Raw genomic sequence first — 17,163 nt, forward strand, 5'->3', positions numbered from 1 at the left:
CCCTGCCAGGAAACAGAAAGAAAGAGAGAGAGAGAGAGAGGGGGGGGGCAGAAAAGGAGAAGGAAGCCGAGAGAGAAGACCCAGATCCTGAGCAGGGAAAAGAATAATAATAACGCCCGCTTCTTCATTGGCTCATTTATCGACGCTCTGTTTTAATAACAAACAAAAAGCGAGAAACTCCAGCCCCACCCCTAGTCTCTCTCCACCCCCCCCCACCCTACACATACAAAAAAATTGGTTCTGCAATTTCCTCGTGGCATTATGGGATGAAATAAGATGTAGACAGAGAACAGCGAGAGGAGAACGCTACGTCGCTGTGGGCCGAGGCTCTGCGGCAGCCAATGGAGGCGCAGCGTGGCTGAGCTACTGCAAGGGGAGGGGCGCCTATTTCAGCCCGGGGGGGCCAGGGCAGGCAGCCAGAGGAGGCTCGCGGGGGGAAGAGAGCGGAGGGCGCCGGCGCTGCTGCTGCTGCTGCGCTGAGTAAGCGAGCGACGCTCCAACTACCTTCGCCGACAGCAGCATCGGGCGCTTCGCTGGTGCTTTCCCCCTTTTTTCTTTTTGCAAACCGGGCAGGAACGCGCATTGGAGCCCGGGCGTCGGGAGGCTATAGAAAGCCTTTGCAGCGTTGCCTTTCGACGTGCCGTGGGGGGAAAGAGCGCGCCCTCATTTATTATTATTATTTTTTAAAATATATATACATAAATAATCGGAGGCTTTGCCTAACACTGTGAAGGTAAGCGGTTGCAAACGGGTGACTTATTCATTCGCTTTATTTGCTTTTTTTCCCCATTGAAGAATTGGATGGGGCGAGTTTGGGGCGGAGGGGTTGATGGGGGGGGCGCTCAAATAGTTGCGCGAGCAGCGAGGGGTTCTGGCCATTGGAAGTGATGGGGATGCTTGATTTTGGCCGCCCCTCCTTCCTCCCTTCTTATTTTTCATTTTTTTCCTGTTTTAGTCCACGCCCCTTAGGCTCCTGCGCCTAGTGCAATCTCATGCATGCCTACTCGGAAGTAAACCCCCTTGAGTTCAGAAAGCCCCAGTGGGACTTTTATATATATATTTTTACACAATTATTCAAAGGTAAGGGTGCAGAGGATTGCAACCCAGGCTGCTCCCCCCCCCCCACTCTCCCCCAAAAGCGGGCAGAACTGCTGGGTATTGAGTGTACAATCTACCTTCCTTTGTACCAAACTTGGCAGATGCGGTTTCTGTGGATCTACCTCTTTCTGCTAACTCTGAGCTATACGCTCCCAAATATATATATATATAGAGTGTGTCTGTGTGTGCAAACTGTCCATCAGCTTGGCTTTCTTGCTCACCTCTGCAGTAGTTGTGTGAGTGTTGATTGGGATGCAGCTGGTATTATAACATTTCATTCTGGAATCAAGTAGCCAGTTCTTTCTCTCCCCCCCCCAAATATATTGATTTTTAAAATCGGATAAATTAAATATTAATACTATGCCCCCCCCCCAAAAAAAACCCCAAGGTCAAGCCTGAAATCAGACTGGAGACTTTTTGGAGTGCTGGTGAAAAAATAAGATTCCTAAAGCCTTGCTAGGAAGCCCCTTTGTGACATAGGAGCTGGAAGAAGGATTGTTTAGATCCCCATGGGGGGGGGGGAGGGAAACCCCTCTTGCAAAGGACAGGTTCAGGTCTGTGATGGTTGCCTTTAAGGGTGGGACAAACTTAAAAAGCTGCTTTTGCTCTTCCTAGGAGGGTTGCAGCAGAGCCAATGGGATTCTGTTGGTGCTGCCCTTGGCTTCGAGGTCCAGTGACGTCCCTGTCAGGGATGGAGGGAACAGAGATCATGGGATTGAGCATGGATCCTTCTAGAGTAGGGACTTGGAAGGCTTTAAGAAAAAAAAAGGGAGGGGGGGAAACATTGCCGAGGCCTTTTTCTAGCTGGGGAGGCTGTTGCCACCTTTGGAACCTGCAGGTGGAGCTGAACTTGGGCACGATCCAAGGAAGATTGTATGTGTGGTGTGGCCTCTGGGGGCTTACTCTACAAGCCACCCTCTCCTTGCTTCTCACCCCCCCCCAAAAAAAAAGAGATAGAGGCTGTATTAAAAGGAAACTCCCCATTGCAGCAGCCTCATAGTAGGGGAGGATGCTCGCCGGAGGAAAGAGAATCGCCACCTCCCAAGTGCCGTTTTATTTACTATTGTGTTTTTACACCCCACTTTTTCTGCCAAGGACCTCGGAGTGGCACCCACCGCTCTCTTGCTTCCTTCGCCCTCCCGCCAACCCCGCCAGGCTGCTCAGGCTGGCACTATCCCTGCAAGAGTAAAAGGGACTGGGTTTTAAATGGCTGATGTTGTAAACAAGCCTTTTATGGCATTTGTGTTTGGCTGGGCAGGTGATAACGACACACACACACCTTCCCCACCCCCATGCATGCGTGAACATGAGTCAGGACATTGGTCCAGCATTGTTGACGCCGCCTGGCAGTGGATCTCTAGGGATCCAGGCAGAGATCCTTTCCTGGCCCTGCCCAGAGATGCTGGGGATCAAACCTGCATGCTCTATTTTTGAGCTGCATCCCTTCTGCAACCCAGGCTTGTGGTCCTCCAATCACTGTCCTCCTTGTGACTTGGCTGTTGGGGGATCGGAGCAAAACTCCCATCACTTGAGACATGAGGGTGGTGTATATTGCAAGGATTCTGGGGGACGCGCCCTGGGATAATGTGCCTGCCCACTATGAGCATAGCCAGGATTTTTGTTGGGGGGCGGGCAGGACGTTTGTTTGGGGTGGGGGCAGAACTGACGTGATTGGTCAGTTAAGTATTTTGATTGCTTTGCTTCATCCAGGAGTGGCAGTTGCCCCCCTGGCTACGCCCATGCTGCCCACCCCATTGCATTCTCCTCCAAAGTTTCCCTGTCATTGCAGGGGGGGGGGGTGTCCTGGCCAAGGAGAAGACAGCTTCCTTTATGAAGGGGCTTTTGAATGAATCCCAGGGTCCCTTCTCTCCCCTCCCAGCCCATGCCGCACAAATTATTGAATTGTCCTCACTGTTCTAGAAGTGATGTCCATAGCAAGGGCAGGGGGCAGATGGTGCACAGGGACTCCCTTTGTCCTGAGTCAGTCTGTCTAGCTCAGGCACCCCCAAACTCGCGCCCCCCCCCCGATGTTTTGGGACTACAACTCCCATCATCCCTAGCTAACAGCACCAGTGGTCAGGGATGATGGGAATTGTAGTCCCAAAGCATCTGGAGGGCCGAGTTTGGGGGTGCGTGGTCTAGCTCACTGCTGCCTGCACTGACTGGCCGATGTCTCTCCCAGCTCTACCTTAGCATTGAACATGGGACCTTCTGCCTGCACGGCAGGTGCACTAACCACTGAGCCACAGCCCTTTTCCCCGGTGCTGTTGCAAGGGGCCTGCATGCATGTATCCAATGTAAGATCCTTTGGGGGTTCTACCCCTGCACCCCCCATATTCATGCTGTAAATATTTTACGGAGAGACTGGCTTACCCTATTAGAAGAAACTACGTAAATGCCTTCCCTGGTTTTTGTGGTGTTGTTTTTTTAAGTTCATCTTAGCTGAGACGGGTACTGATAAGCTTGGTGTTGAGTTCAAGTGGAACTAATACGCTGCTGGAAGACGGGTGACCCCAGGACACGTCTGGCTGGCGGGACGGTTTGGCCCTTCAACCTGTTCTGGCAACATCCCTGGCTCTGCAGCAAGTGTTCCCCTGAGGACGGTGCTTTGAATTTCTTACAGGCCGGACTTTTAGAGGAGAGGGTATAGCACCAGCATTGCCATGCGCAGGTCCCAGGTGCGGTAGTAGGCTATATGGACTGCGTTGTTTGATTCAGTATATAACGCAGCTTCCTCAATGGAAGAAAATAAAAACGAATTAACTTGCTGGGGGGAAGTGTGCACTTTGGGACCCCAGTGGAGGGGGGCGCCTAATCTCTTAGCTTCCCTCGATCTTTCAAAATCGGGTTGGTTTTCATTTGGGCTTCTGTTTCCAAGAGCATGGTGGGACACCATCGCCCTCGCCTTGGATGCTGTTCCTAAACTTCCAGGGTGCTTTCCGCTCCTCCTGCAGGGAAGGCCTCTCTTTACCTCACCTGTGAAATGGGAGCAAGTGGAAGCCGAAGAACATGGCTGCTGGGTTGAATCAATTTCCTGCATCGGTGCCAAGAGGCCTTGCAGGCTAGCAATAACAGGCTGGCTCTTCTTCTGTCTAGGACAGGTGAGGGGAACCTGTAGCCCCGCAGATGTTGCTGACATGCTTCGCTCCATCAGCCAGGCTTGCTGGGGCAGATGGGAGTTGTAGTTCATCAACATCTGGAGGGCCACTGGTTCCTTGCGGCTGGTTTAGGACTGTAGCAAACCCCATATCCTTTCAAAGTTTTTTTTGTGTGTGTGCAAAGTGGGAGTCTTTCTCTTGTTACAGTTCCAGTAAATGTAGCAGCTCCTTCATGGTAAATGCAATAATGTTGTTTTTTAGGCAGAGAGGGATGCACAGGGTAGTCTTCAAACTGGTGGGCAGGGCGGATAACAAAGGTTTGGATAATTGTAACCTTGGCCATGGCTATTATGTAACGGGTTCCGGGTTCCTTCCTCGCTCTTGGATAGCGATATTTTAACGGCTGCAACAAAGCTATTCCTTCTGTCCCTTTTGAGGTCCTGCCAAGAGACGGGAATCACTCTCAGCATGCAGTCTCAGTGCTTCCAGACGGAAAAACTCTTCCTCCTCTTATTCTTTTTTTTTTAGTAATTGTTCATTTGTGGCAGTTATACCCCAGACTTAATGGGCAAAAAAAGAAAAAGGCTTTATGGAGCAGCTTGCAGAAATCTGTATTAAGACAGCCCCTGCCCTCAGGCTTACAACAGAAAAGTCATGACACACGAGGGAAAAGAATGGGGAGGGAGGAGGGGAAAGCAAGCTCAAGCACATGTTCTTAGTAGTGGTTGGCCTATAAGGAAGCTGGCTTGCTTGCCTTAGTTGCCAGTGGGTGGTGCAGCGTGTAAAAAGCTGGATAAGCTGCTGACAATATAGTTGAAAATTTTCCCAGTAGCTCTTTCATAGAAGGACTGTGTATGTGTGCTGGGGTGGGGTGGGGTCAGTTAATCAGCTTGCTGTTCACACCCTTTGTTTCTTGAGTATCACCTTGCTGGCTGATTGCCCCTGCCACATCTCTGCTACGAATGCAGGGAGCTGCTTTATACCAGGTTAAGACCGCTTGTCCATCGACCTCAGTGTTGTCTGCTCTGGCTGGCAGCAGCTACCTGATCCTCCGCCTAATGGGAGATGTCGTGGCCCAGGTGCGCACCCAGCTCTGGGTGCTCTTCTGCTGAGCTGGGCCCCCTTCCCAAATCTTTGAATTTGATAGTTACGGCTATTTCGAGAGCAAAGGGTGGGGAAATTTTTTACCCTTTTACAGGACCTTCCAGAGGCCACATGGCAGTGGTGGGCGGGGCTGGAGGAAAAGTGGGTGGGGCCAAGCATATAAATGTTGACTTTGTAGTTTGTACATCAGGGCTGGTTTCTACACACGCTCGCACACCTGTTCTCCATTCATGCAAGCAAGAGGAAGCATCAGAGTTCCAGGGCACATTCCAATCTGCTGTTCCTCACTCCTGTTCAAGAGATTCCTGCAAACTGTGGTTCTGGGAAGGCTCAGGGCTTCTTGTTAACACCACCCTGTCTTCCACTTTGCAACCATTCTGGCATTTCTCCTTAACACTGCAGGGGTCTGGGGAACGCTCACCATTCTGGGTGGATAAGGTTTGGTATTTGCAAAGTCAGTTTAACTCCTCCTGCAGGCAGGGGAATCTGGATTGGTGTCCTCTGAGTAAACTCTGGCTCGCTCATTGCTTGCTAAATGGCCGTGGATTAGAGAATCCCAGGAACTGGCGTTCTGCATGGTTGCTGGGGAATCTCCTGATTGCGATGAGCTTCCGCCAGAGTGAAAGCTCTTCCAGAAACCTGCTTTTGAAGAGCAGCAGAAATACCCGCTAGTCAGTGTCCTGTTCTCGCAGTGACCAATGGGAAGCCCGTAAGCAGGGCCCCCCTCCCCCATGGATCCCCCTACACCTGGTATTCTCACCTGGTGTTCTGCCTCTGACAGTAGAGCTAGAATTTACCTATGGCTACCAGCCAAAACGGCTATCTATTTGCTTATGCTAAGTGGAACTAGTTGCCTGTGACCAAGGCACAGAGGCTGTTGAAACTTGCACATGTTGTGTGGCACAAATTAACAGGCTGTGGATTGGCAGGCAGGCAGTGTGTCAATCGTGTGGACTAGTAACTTAGGTTTAAAAGTCTGGCTTAACTGTCACGGCTTCTACTCTGTCATGGGAATTAACCATGAATTAACTGTTGGGCGGTTTCTAATGTTCCTAAAAGATGTCAGCTGGGAAGGGGTGTGAGTGATGTGATTGAGCAGCCTTTGTAAAACAACCACAGCCCTGGTTATTATATTGGTCATGTGGACATGCCCACAGAGACAGACCTCACTTCTTCCTTTCAGTGTTTGCATCTGAGGCTCAACCCTTTCGTGGCTCTGCATTGTTTGTGGTTAAGGCAGCTGAGTAGAGAGACTCTCCACCCACCCCAGTGAAAGTCTGTGGGTGATTGGCTATGTAAACTGCCATTTATGAAGCTCATGTATGGCCAAGTTATTTCAGTGGGTGGTGGCTGCATGCATTAGTGTGGGCATTGAAAGCTTTGGGAACTGCAGCTCTTGGGATCTGTTGGTGGAGGCTTGCAAGAAAATGCTGACCGTCAGCCTTTGAATGTTGGCTAGGGAGGGTTAAGGGTCCTGTTTATTCTGTGCCAGTGTGGGGTGTGGTCTGCAATGGGTGGGGAACCTTTTGGCTCCCTGGGCCAGATTCTTTTGGGATCGGCCTTGCTGGCCAAGTTTGACAGGCGGGCAGAGTTGCCAGCCTGCCAATTACCTGGCGTCAGATGCAAAGTTCTTTGAAGCTGGGGTTTCAAAGCACCTTGCAAGGAGCTGCTAGAACCAGAGGTCCCTTCATTTTAGCAGGGGGATCCATGCAAACTCCTTGAATCGGGAAGACGTTTGCATGGAATCCTGAAGAACTGAGCAGGATTTAACTCCCCGGGCATCTGCTGGTGAGCAGGAAGTTAAATCCCGTTTGCTTTGTCTGCCCATGCCTGTTCCCTGCTGAGTGTGCAGCCAATGCAGGATTTAACTCATGAGATGGGTGGGCAGTTGTGGCCTTGAGGAGCTTACAAATCTAGCATTGCCCATAAGAGATGGAAATGGAGGTGAGAGCCAAAAATGGAAAAGTCTATATTCATTTCAGTTACATGTACTTATAGCTCAGTGATAGTGGAGTAATGGAGATGGGGGTTTTGATATGAGAGAGAGATATATGAAGGGAAGAGATGGCATTGTTTTGATTTGTTGTCCTCAGAACAGTACCAAGCAGAGTTTAAGGTGCTCCATACGCACACAGCCCTATAGGCCTTGGGACCAGGAGGCCTTAAAAACTGTCTCACCCCTTGTATACTCAGCTGACCACTGTGCTCTGCAGGAGAGAGTGTCTCTTGCAGAGACCGTTTGAACAGAAGGTCTGTTCTGCACAGAGCAGGAATTGGACCTTTAGGGTGGATTCCGCTATCCTTTGGGATTCCATCTTGTTGTGTATCAGACGGGCGCCATCTCTGTTGTTATCTTTGGTGCCTGCTGGTCCCTCTTCCTCTTTCAAAGAGCCTTCCAAGTGGAGATTTTTGTCCCAGGTACATGTTTTGGATATTTAAATGGTGTTCACACATGCAGTTTTAACTGTATGCTGGTAGGTAAGAAAGGGGTTGAATCTGCCTGCTTGAGGGAGGCCAGGATGGGGAATCTGAGGCCCTCTCAATAATCCCCAACCAGTATGGCCAGAATTGGTCAGGGAGGGTGGGAACTGGCAACATATGGTAGTCCCACCCGCAGAGGTTAGATCCTTCACCAGGTTCCCCAAACTCGCACCCTCAAGGAGGTATATGTGGTTCTCCCCCTCCCTATTTTATCCTTTCAATGACCTTGGAGGTAGTTTAGGCTGATGGCCCAAGGTCACCCAGTGACTTGCTTGACTGGGTGAGGATTGAATGTCCTGGTCTCCCAGGTTCTGTTTGAACATTCTTTAACCACTGCACCATACTGCCTGTCATCCCTGGCTATCTGCCATCCTGGCTGGTGGGAGTTGGGGAGTCCCAGTGACATCTAGAGGACATCAGGGTGGGGAACTCTTTCTATTTTTATAAAAGAGGCCCAGTGTGGCAGTGCAAATCTGCATTAAAACGTCAAGGATTTCAGCTGTGGTGTCCGGTTCAAAGAAGATGCAGAACAGGGGCTTGCTGAACCGTTGCACCTGAGGCTGCCAGTGGACTGTTGCCTTCTGGTTTTCCTTTTCCTCCTACCCAGTAAAGCCAGATCTTGATTGCACTAAAGTCCCGTCTGCACTATACATTTAAAGCAGTATCATACCACTTTAAACAGTTGCAGCTTCCCCCAAAGAATCCTGGGAACTGTTGCATTGTTAAGGGTCCCGGGAGTTGTGAAGAGTCTCCCTCACAGAGCTGCACTTCCCTGTCATTCTTCCCAAGTGATTCTGGGAATTCTAGCTCTAGGTATAGGGATTTTTTTTGGGGGGGGGGAGCCACAACTGTTTAAGGTGGCAGGATACTGTTTTAAATGTACAGTCCCATTGGGACCTAGCTCTCTAGAAGTGTCTGATAAAAGGGAACAGCTTATTCACCCCCTCCAGGCATATTTTGAACATGTTAGCCCTTCCTTGCCACCTGAAACAGCTTTACAACTTGACGTCTGCTGACTGGGTGCACTGGGCCCGATTCTGAGGCCCTATCCAAAAGCATCTTAGGCCCATAGGAAGCAGCCTTAATAGTGAGTCATAGCATTGGTCCTGTCTTGTTCACTATTGTCTAAAAACCAGGCATTCCCAACCTCTGCCCTCCAGATGTTTTGGGACTACAATTCCCATCATCCCTGACCACTGGTGCTGTTAGCTAGGGATGATGGGAGTTGTAGTCCCAAAACATTTGGAGGGGGATGCCTGATCTAAACTGACTGGCAGCGACTCTCCAGGGTTTGGGGCAGGAAATCTTTCCAAGTTCCACCTGGAGAGGCCAGGGATTGGACCTGAGACCTCCTGCATGAAAATCAGATGCTCTACCAATGAGCTGAGGCCCCTTTCTCTTCTCCTGAAATCTTGCTGGTCTGGCAATTACAGAGCATGTGGGTTCAGCATAAGGTGTTACAGGTCTGACTCCGTTGTTGTAGGTTTGCTGGCTAGGTAGAAATAGTGGTTTTGCAAGCAACAGCCTGACTTAATCAGATCAGGAGTTAAGGTGCCTGCAGCCCTCTAGATATTGCTGGACTACAACTCTGGTCATCCCTGACCACTGGCCATGCTAGTTGGGGCTGATGGGAGTTGTAGTCTTAGCAACACCAGGTACCCTATCCTTGCTATAGAGTGAACAATACAGTGGTACCTCGGGTTAAGTACTTAATTCATTCCGGAGGTCCGTTCTTAACCTGAAACTGTTCTTAACCTGAAGCACCACTTTAGCTAATGGGGCCTCCTGCTGCTGCCGGAGCCTGATTTCTGTTCTCATCCTGAAGCAAAGTTCTTAACCTGAAGCACTATTTCTGGGTTAGCGGAGTGTATAACCTGAAGCGTATGAACCTGAAGCCTATGTAACCCGAGGTACCACTGTAGACGATTTCTCCAAGAACTCTAGCATCTACTAATGGCAGTGGAAGTGAGAGCAGTGGAGGTGTGTTTGCAGTGTTCAGTCCTTGCGTTGAGAGTGCATTTGCGTGGAAGCCCAGTGCTGATAGACCAGGCCTGCACAAAATGCGAGACACCAAACCGCCCCTTTCCCCAGTCACAAAGGGAGGACCACTTGCTTAAAATCTCATTTTCTCAATCAAGTTGGACTGAAATGGATGGAGGAAGGGTCGCTGGCACGCCAGAATAAATGGCTGCGAGTCAAGCAAACAAATCGTCCCACTGCTTCTACAGTGCAGGGTGTGCTTTTCTTGTGGACTAGCCCCATGCGTGAACCTGTTTTGAAAGCTGGTAGAGAAGCAGCCGTGGCGGCTCATCCGTTGGATTGGACGCAGCACAGCTTCAGTCTGCCCCTCAACCCAGCCCTGCCTCCTTGCAAGCCGCCATTCCAAGGAGTGGTGCCGTGGCAGATCCCGTGGTGATCTGCAGCGTGACTTGACCTTCCTCTCTGGCTTCCTCCCGGCAGGTCCATCATGTCTGACAGAAAGGCAGTGATCAAGAATGCGGACATGTCCGAGGACATGCAGCAAGATGCTGTCGATTGCGCCACTCAGGCCATGGAGAAGTACAACATAGAAAAGGACATAGCGGCATACATCAAAAAGGTATTGTGGCGCCCGCACTTGGGAGAGAGGAAAAAGAGCCTTGATTGGGTCAGCTCAGGGTTTCATCAGTCGCATTCTGCCATGGCAAGACAGAATCTCCAAGGAAGTGACTGGGGCATGTGGTCACCAGCCCTCCATTCCTGTTCTTCTTGGCCAACCCCTTTCTTGGCAGCTGGCAAGTTCTGAACCAGTGCAATGTAGGTTCGGATCCCCACTTGGTCTTGAAGCTTACTGGGCCAGTTACTGCCTCTCTCAGCCGAACCTACATTAATTGGCTGTTGTGGGGATTGAATGAGGAGGGGGAGAAACATCTGCCACCTTGAGCTCTTTGGAGCGAAGGTAGGATGCAAATGCAGCAGAATAATAAATACGGTGGTACCTCGGTTTACGAACTTAACCCGTTCTGGAAGTCTGTTCTTAAACCAAAACCTTTCTTAAACCGAGGTGCACTTTCCCTAATGAAGCCTCCTGCCACCAGTGCCCTTCCACCGTTCAACTTCCGTTCTTAGACCGAGGTAAAGTTCGCAAACCAGGACACTACTTACTTCCGGTTTTGCGGAGTCCGTAAACCAAATAGGGGCTGTTCTTAAACCAAGGTACCGCTGTAAAAATAAATCATGCTATTTTTTAATTTATACCCAGCCCATCTGGCTGGGTTGCCTCAGCCACTCTGGGCGGCTTCCAACACATATAAAAATAATAAAACATCAAACATTAATATTAACAATCTGATCCAGTAAGAATAAGATAAAACATATTGTGTACTTAGAGAGCTTATTGTGTGTTACCAACTTTTACCCTGCGTGTTTTAGAAGGAATTGAATTGATAGAGCACAACTGTAGGCTGCTATCCTTGATGGATTTGTATAATCCCATTTTTATTTGCTTCCAAATTATTTATTATTACAAGTACTTAATTAATTAAATCTGTATGCTGCCCTTCACCTGTAGATCTCAGGGTGGTTCACAACATAAAATTGCAATATTAAAAACACACTGTGTGTACATAATAACAGTGTACATAATAAAAGCAGTGTACATAATAAAAATAAGAATGGAAACAAACAAGTATCGCCCCCCCGCCTTATTTCTTGGCTACTTCCCTGCTGGGAAACAATGTCAAAGCATCTTAGAATCATAGAATTGTAGAGTTTGAAGGGACCATGAGGGTCATCTGATTCAATCCCCTGCAATGCAGGAAACTTTTGCCCAGTGTGGGGCTCAAACCCATGACCCGGAGATTAAGAGCTTGCAAGACCTCTTTAAAATAAAGCCCTTGACTTGGTACATGTGCTAATGGACTTCATGTGGCTGGCTTGGCTGTCTGCCTATCACAGAACAGCCAGACAAGGGTGTGGCAAAAGTCAAGGCTGCCTTTTTATTTCAGTGTACAGCATTAATATTTATATCTGGCTTAATATGCAGAATCAGTCAGCAATTCACATAAAACATCAGTAAGTTCATCTGCCCACCCCCCACTAGCCAGAAATACACAGAAACCAACGGAAACAAAATCCATGAAAAAGAAAATATAGTAAAATGGTAAATAATAAAACAACACTGCAATGTCTCCCGTGAGCAGGGGGAAACCTGCCTTTAAAAATAGGCATTCAGGAGGCCTGTGACACTTTACACTGCTTCTGCCTTGATATAAATGTTTTGTTCTGGAGATTATCTCGCCACTGTCAGAGGAAGGAGGCCTCTGAATATTAGTTTTTGGGAAGAGTTACTGCTACCCTCTGCACTCAATATTCCTGCATCGAAGGGGGTTGAACTAGATGGCCCTTGCGGTCCCTTCTAACTCTGCAATTCTATGAAATTAATTATAACCGAAAGGCTTTGTTCATCGTATTTATATCGCACCTATTTTTCCAAGGAACTCAAAGTGGTGTACGTGGTTTTCACCTTCCTCATATAATCCCCACAACAGCCCTGTGAGGCAGGTTAGGCTGAGAGTCTGAGACCGGCCCAAGGTCACCCACTGAACTTGATGGCTGAGTGGGGATTTGAACCCTGGTCTCCAAGGTCCTGCCCCCATGGCTTTCGGCCCTGATTGGAAGCGACCTTATACTGACCCATTGGTCCATCCAGCTCAGTATTGTCTATGCTGACTGGCAGTGGGGTTTTGTACAGGGAATCTCCCCCAGCCCTACCCGGGGATTGAACCTGCAACCTCCTGTGGCTGGTGCTATATTTTTAGAAGATACTGACTGACAAAGCCACGCGCCGCTTGGGGATGAGTTGCCTAACTCTGTTCAGCGCAACGCTGCAAAGCATTATGGGAGGCACCTCTTCAGTGTAGCTGTTAGGGCTATCATTATGTCTCAAGCTGGCCTCCAGGTGGGTTGGACTCCAGAGCTATATTGATCCACTGCAGAAACTACCATTTTATCCCCCAAGCTGAAGGAAACAATGCAGGGGTTGCCCAGGTGCAGGATTGTGTGAGGATGGGCCTAGCGCCAGGGCTTGGCCAAGACAGGCTCTGGCTGAGGGCCTCTGGACTCCGAAACACACTTCCCGATTCCTGTATTGTAATCTCCTTGGGGCACAGATCTGCCTCCTTTCGATGCTGTTGCATTTCAATAACTCCCTCTCTCTCTCCCCCCTTCTCTCTCTGTCTCCCTTCTCCCCATTCAGGAATTTGACAAGAAATACAACCCCACTTGGCATTGCATCGTGGGCAGGAATTTCGGCAGCTACGTAACGCACGAGACGAAGCATTTCATTTATTTCTATTTGGGCCAGGTTGCTATTCTCCTCTTCAAGTCGGGCTAGGAGGCAGGCAGACGGCAGTGGAGGGGGGGGGCGCGATGACGGCGGGCGAGGAACATGGACTGTAGTGCACTGAAGGCGGGGGCCCAGGAACCCTTCAACCATGGTTGCGCCGCTGCATGGACTGTAAACTATATTTAATGTGTATATGTTGCAGTAAAAACACCACCTAAAATTCTGTTTGTTTTTTTGTTTGTTTTTGTTTTTGGTTGCCTGGGAGAAGTAAGGCAGCAGCATCTTTTTCATGTTCCTTGTTTTCGGTTTCTGCTCTTTTTCTTTTTCTTTTTAATTTTCTTTTGCACTAGGAGAACTGTAAAAAAAATAAAATTAAAAATGCTTCAACAAATGGCCTTTAAGCGGGAAGGAGAAATGAAATAAAAAGAGAATCTCTAAAATTCCATTAAAGAAATCTTTTGGTTTTTAAATTCCTTTTGAAAGGTTCAGAAGCTGGCTGTAAGCAGACCCCTAAAAATGGCAATTAAGGGTCAGAATCTGGCTTGAAATGAGGTACTCAATGTTTTGTTTCTTTAAAAAAAATATCCAGCCAGCTTTTCTGTTTCCAAAGAGTGCATTGTTCTCCTTGTTAAGTTGCCTTGGCTGTAAAAGGGGGAAAAAGGTGGTCTTCTTTGTTTCTTCTTGATCCAAAACAGTCTCTCAAACATGCCTAATATTTGACAGTAAAAATGGGTGGCAGCTGGTATTTAGCTGTAAAATGGAATGTTAAGTGCCGTATTTCCGAAGTGGGTTATCTTGGTCCGAAATGCATTATTGCACCCCACCCCCAGAAAGCCATTTCGAAGGGAGCTGCCTCATATTTTTGTGCTGGAGTATTGGCTGGGCACGTGGCCCAGCCATGTGTCTTCATGATGCAAGAAAACTGTGACCAGGCCTCTCCTCATCCCAGTTTGAGTCAGCCTTGCCTTATTTGCCACCTCGCTTCCAGTCACTTGTTTGTGTGGGAAGATCCTGTTCCAAATCGGTGGCTCCGTGTTGGCTGTGCTTGTAGTCTGCCTCTGCTTTTACTTGGAGATACTCAATCTCCACATAACTCCCAACATGGTGGCTGATGTACAAAAGCCCTTTCCTGATCGTTTTGTGTCTCCCTCACCCCACCACCTCAACAGTTAGCTGCCTTTTGAGAAGCAGATTGTATGATTTCAGTTCTATAGCAAAGGTGCCCAGTTGCTCCAGGGGCCCTTCTGTTTTTCTTTTGCAAGATCATTCCTCGGAAGTGCTTTAGCCGAAACATCTAGTTGCTTTTGCAGTTAAGAAGTCTACAGATTAGGTGGGGAAGGAACCACTCCGACCTCCCCACTCCTCAAAAATCACCTAAGGAGTTGGAGCTCCAGAGCTTAGATCATAAGGAGATGGGATTCATCTGTGCTTGTATAACCTGGGATTTGGCGGGAAGGAAAGCATGTCAATAACATTTTCTCCCTTTTGGCTGTGAAAAAATAAACAAGGGTGACCCAGACTGTCTCTGAAAAACACGTTTGTGGTGTCTGTGCGACAATCCAAAGTATGCCTAAAAGTATCATGCAGAGTTTTGTTAGAACCAGCTTGTTAACACCCCCTTCCTTCGAAAAATACACACACACCACAGGAGGTGGATGGTAGCTCTTGAATTTGATTATAACTTGTGTCTCCCATCTAAAGATGTCAGGGGGCGGAAGAGGAACTGCCTTGGGTTAAAGTGAGGTGCTTCAATGGTCATGCTCACACAGAAAATTCACTCTCTCCAGAAAAGGAAGTTTCCCACTGTCCCAGCCTGCATGAGTCTTAACTTGGGAATATGTTGATACTTCATGGAGTGAAAAAAAAAAGTTTCCTTCCTAGGTGCAGTTGCTTGAAATTAAACATTTCTTTTTCAAAAACATTAAAACACACCGAGAGTAGGAAGTGGCACATTTAAGAACAGTGTCCAGTTTGTTTTAATACTTGAGGCTGATGAGAGCCTAGAGTGCAAGGGATTGTGGGGTGCGTTTTGCACCTTGCCCTGGTAAAGGATAAAATGGGGTGTGGGGGAGATAGATATTCAGACATGTAGACTGCATACACACCAGGCATTTAAAGTGAATCCTGGGAGCTGTAGTTGGGAGTGTTAGGAATTGTAGGGGTAAACTACAGTTCCCAGGATTTGGGGGTGAAAAATATGTTCTTAAGGGACGTGGGTGGCGCTGTGGGTTAAACCACAGAGCCTAGGACTTGCTGATCAGAAGGTCGGTGGTTCGAATCCCCGCGATGGGGTGAGCTCCCATTGCTCGGCTCTTGCTCCTGCCAACCTAGCAGTTTGAAAGCACGTCAAAGTGCAAGTAGATAAATAGGTACCACTCCGGCGGGAAGGTAAACGGCATTTCCGTGCGCTGCTCTGGTTCGCCAGAAGCGGCTTAGTCATGCTGGCGACATGACCCGGAAGCTGTACGCCGGCTCCCTCGGCCAATAAAGTGAGATGAGCGCTGCAACCCCAGAGTCGGCCACGACTGGACCTAATGGTCAGGGGTCCCTTTACCTTTACCTAAGATATGTTCTTAACTTAGAGTGTGTACATGGTCAACACTGTCTAATTTCTATGAGAGTGCAACTTGAGTTAACTTTTGAGGGGTGGGGTATTATTTATAACTCACTCACACCCCAACTTTCCTCTAAGGAACTCAAGGTGGTATAAATGGCTCTCTCCCTCCCCATTTTATTCTTACAACAACCCTGTGGAGCAGGTAAGGCTGAGAGGGTTGTTGCGAGTGGCCCAAGGTCACCCAGTGAGTTTCACGGCTTGGCAGGGATTTGAGCCCTGGCCTCCAGCACTCTTAACCACTACCCAACACTGTCTCCTGAGGGAGATCTCAGCCTTTGGAAACCCCTGTGTGCTTCTAGAGGAGCACTGTTGTTGACCATTTGCACAAGTTCAGAACCTGTTCCTGAGAGGCAGCAGAGAAGTCATTTAAGGATAAAAGTGCTTTTCTTCTGACTGGGATATCTTGGGGTGAGATGGCTTGGTACTGCACCTGGTGTTAGCAAAACTAGTCCTCATTGTGGCAATAGAAATATTCAGAATAAACTATATTAAACTAAGTTTGTGGCTGGGTTCCCTTCCCCTCCTAAATGCTTCTACAAAAGAAGGCACATCTCAATGGGAAGAGGAGATGCTGTAGAGACCCCTGGATGCAGTAGCATTTAGGAAGCTAAATGGGTTCTAGATGGTTTTCATTCACACTTCAGGTAGAGAATTACAGTTTGGAAAAGCATTCCTTTTTTTAATAATTATTTTGACCAACATGAGGAGAGGCTGTTTGAAGTGTGATATGCAATTACATGCAGATTTACACAACACATGCTTCAGAATTCATTTTTTTCAGGCTGCAGAATTTGGGGTCTGTGTGTGGTAGATCTTTTTAATGTGTTTCAGCCAAGCAATAAAATCAAAGGTTGTTCACCTTCCCTTTTACCCCCAAGGGGCACAAATCAAATAAAAATTTAAATGAGGAATGTAACAGGCCTCAGCAGTTCTAATACAAGGAGGACCCTGCAAATTATAGAGGCGGGGGGGAAGTACCCAAACTGTTGCACCAAAAGGTTGCCTCTTACATACCATCATTCAGGGTTATGCAACCAGGCTAAAATATGAAGGTGTTTTATTTAGGGGGGGGGGAATCAGGCGTTCTGGAGTCTGCTTTCCATATGAAACTCAGCATTGATTTTTGAAGTATTTTGTTTGATATGGAGAGTCTGCAATGATGATGAGGCAAGTTGAGTCCGCAACACCCTGGGCTACTTGTAACACTCCAATTGGAGGCAAGGGCCGTAGGTGGCTACTAGCCACAATGGGTAAGGCAGTCCCAGGTGGGAAGAGCTGGTGTTGAACTCAGGTGTTGCTTGCGAGCCTCTCATTGAGGCATTTGATTGGTCACTGTGAGTGAAGAGGATGCTACATGGGCCTTTGGGCATCATCCAGCAGACAGGCTTTTTCCCTTGCTCAAAGTCTGTTCCTCAGTAACGGTGGTCAATCGATAATCG

General features: G+C 48.4%; 1 protein-coding gene across 1 annotated transcript; it reads left to right on the forward strand.

The window, feature by feature from the left end:
- Positions 1 to 408: 408 nt before the first annotated feature.
- On the forward strand, positions 409 to 14,640 carry DYNLL2 (dynein light chain LC8-type 2). Its single transcript, XM_081844324.1, has 3 exons — positions 409 to 733; positions 10,242 to 10,380; positions 13,018 to 14,640. Exons 2-3 carry the CDS (start codon positions 10,249 to 10,251, stop codon positions 13,153 to 13,155), a joined length of 270 nt encoding a protein of 89 aa, XP_081700450.1. The 5' UTR covers positions 409 to 733; positions 10,242 to 10,248; the 3' UTR covers positions 13,156 to 14,640.
- The last annotated feature ends 2,523 nt before the right edge of the window (positions 14,641 to 17,163 follow it).

This window comes from Podarcis erhardii (genome assembly GCF_964252035.2).
Source record: "Podarcis erhardii genome assembly, chromosome: 16".
In the NCBI taxonomy this organism is placed as follows: Eukaryota; Metazoa; Chordata; class Lepidosauria; order Squamata; family Lacertidae; genus Podarcis; species Podarcis erhardii.

What these genes read in the sequence shown, in the direction of transcription:
- DYNLL2 (XM_081844324.1), top strand. Translation starts at nt 10,249, where the DNA reads ATGTCTGACAGAAAGGCAGTGATCAAGAATGCGGACATGTCCGAGGAC. An exon ending in TAGCGGCATACATCAAAAAG is followed by an intron (nt 10,381 to 13,017) that starts GTATTGTGGCGC and finishes CTCCCCATTCAG; the next exon opens with GAATTTGACAAGAAATACAA.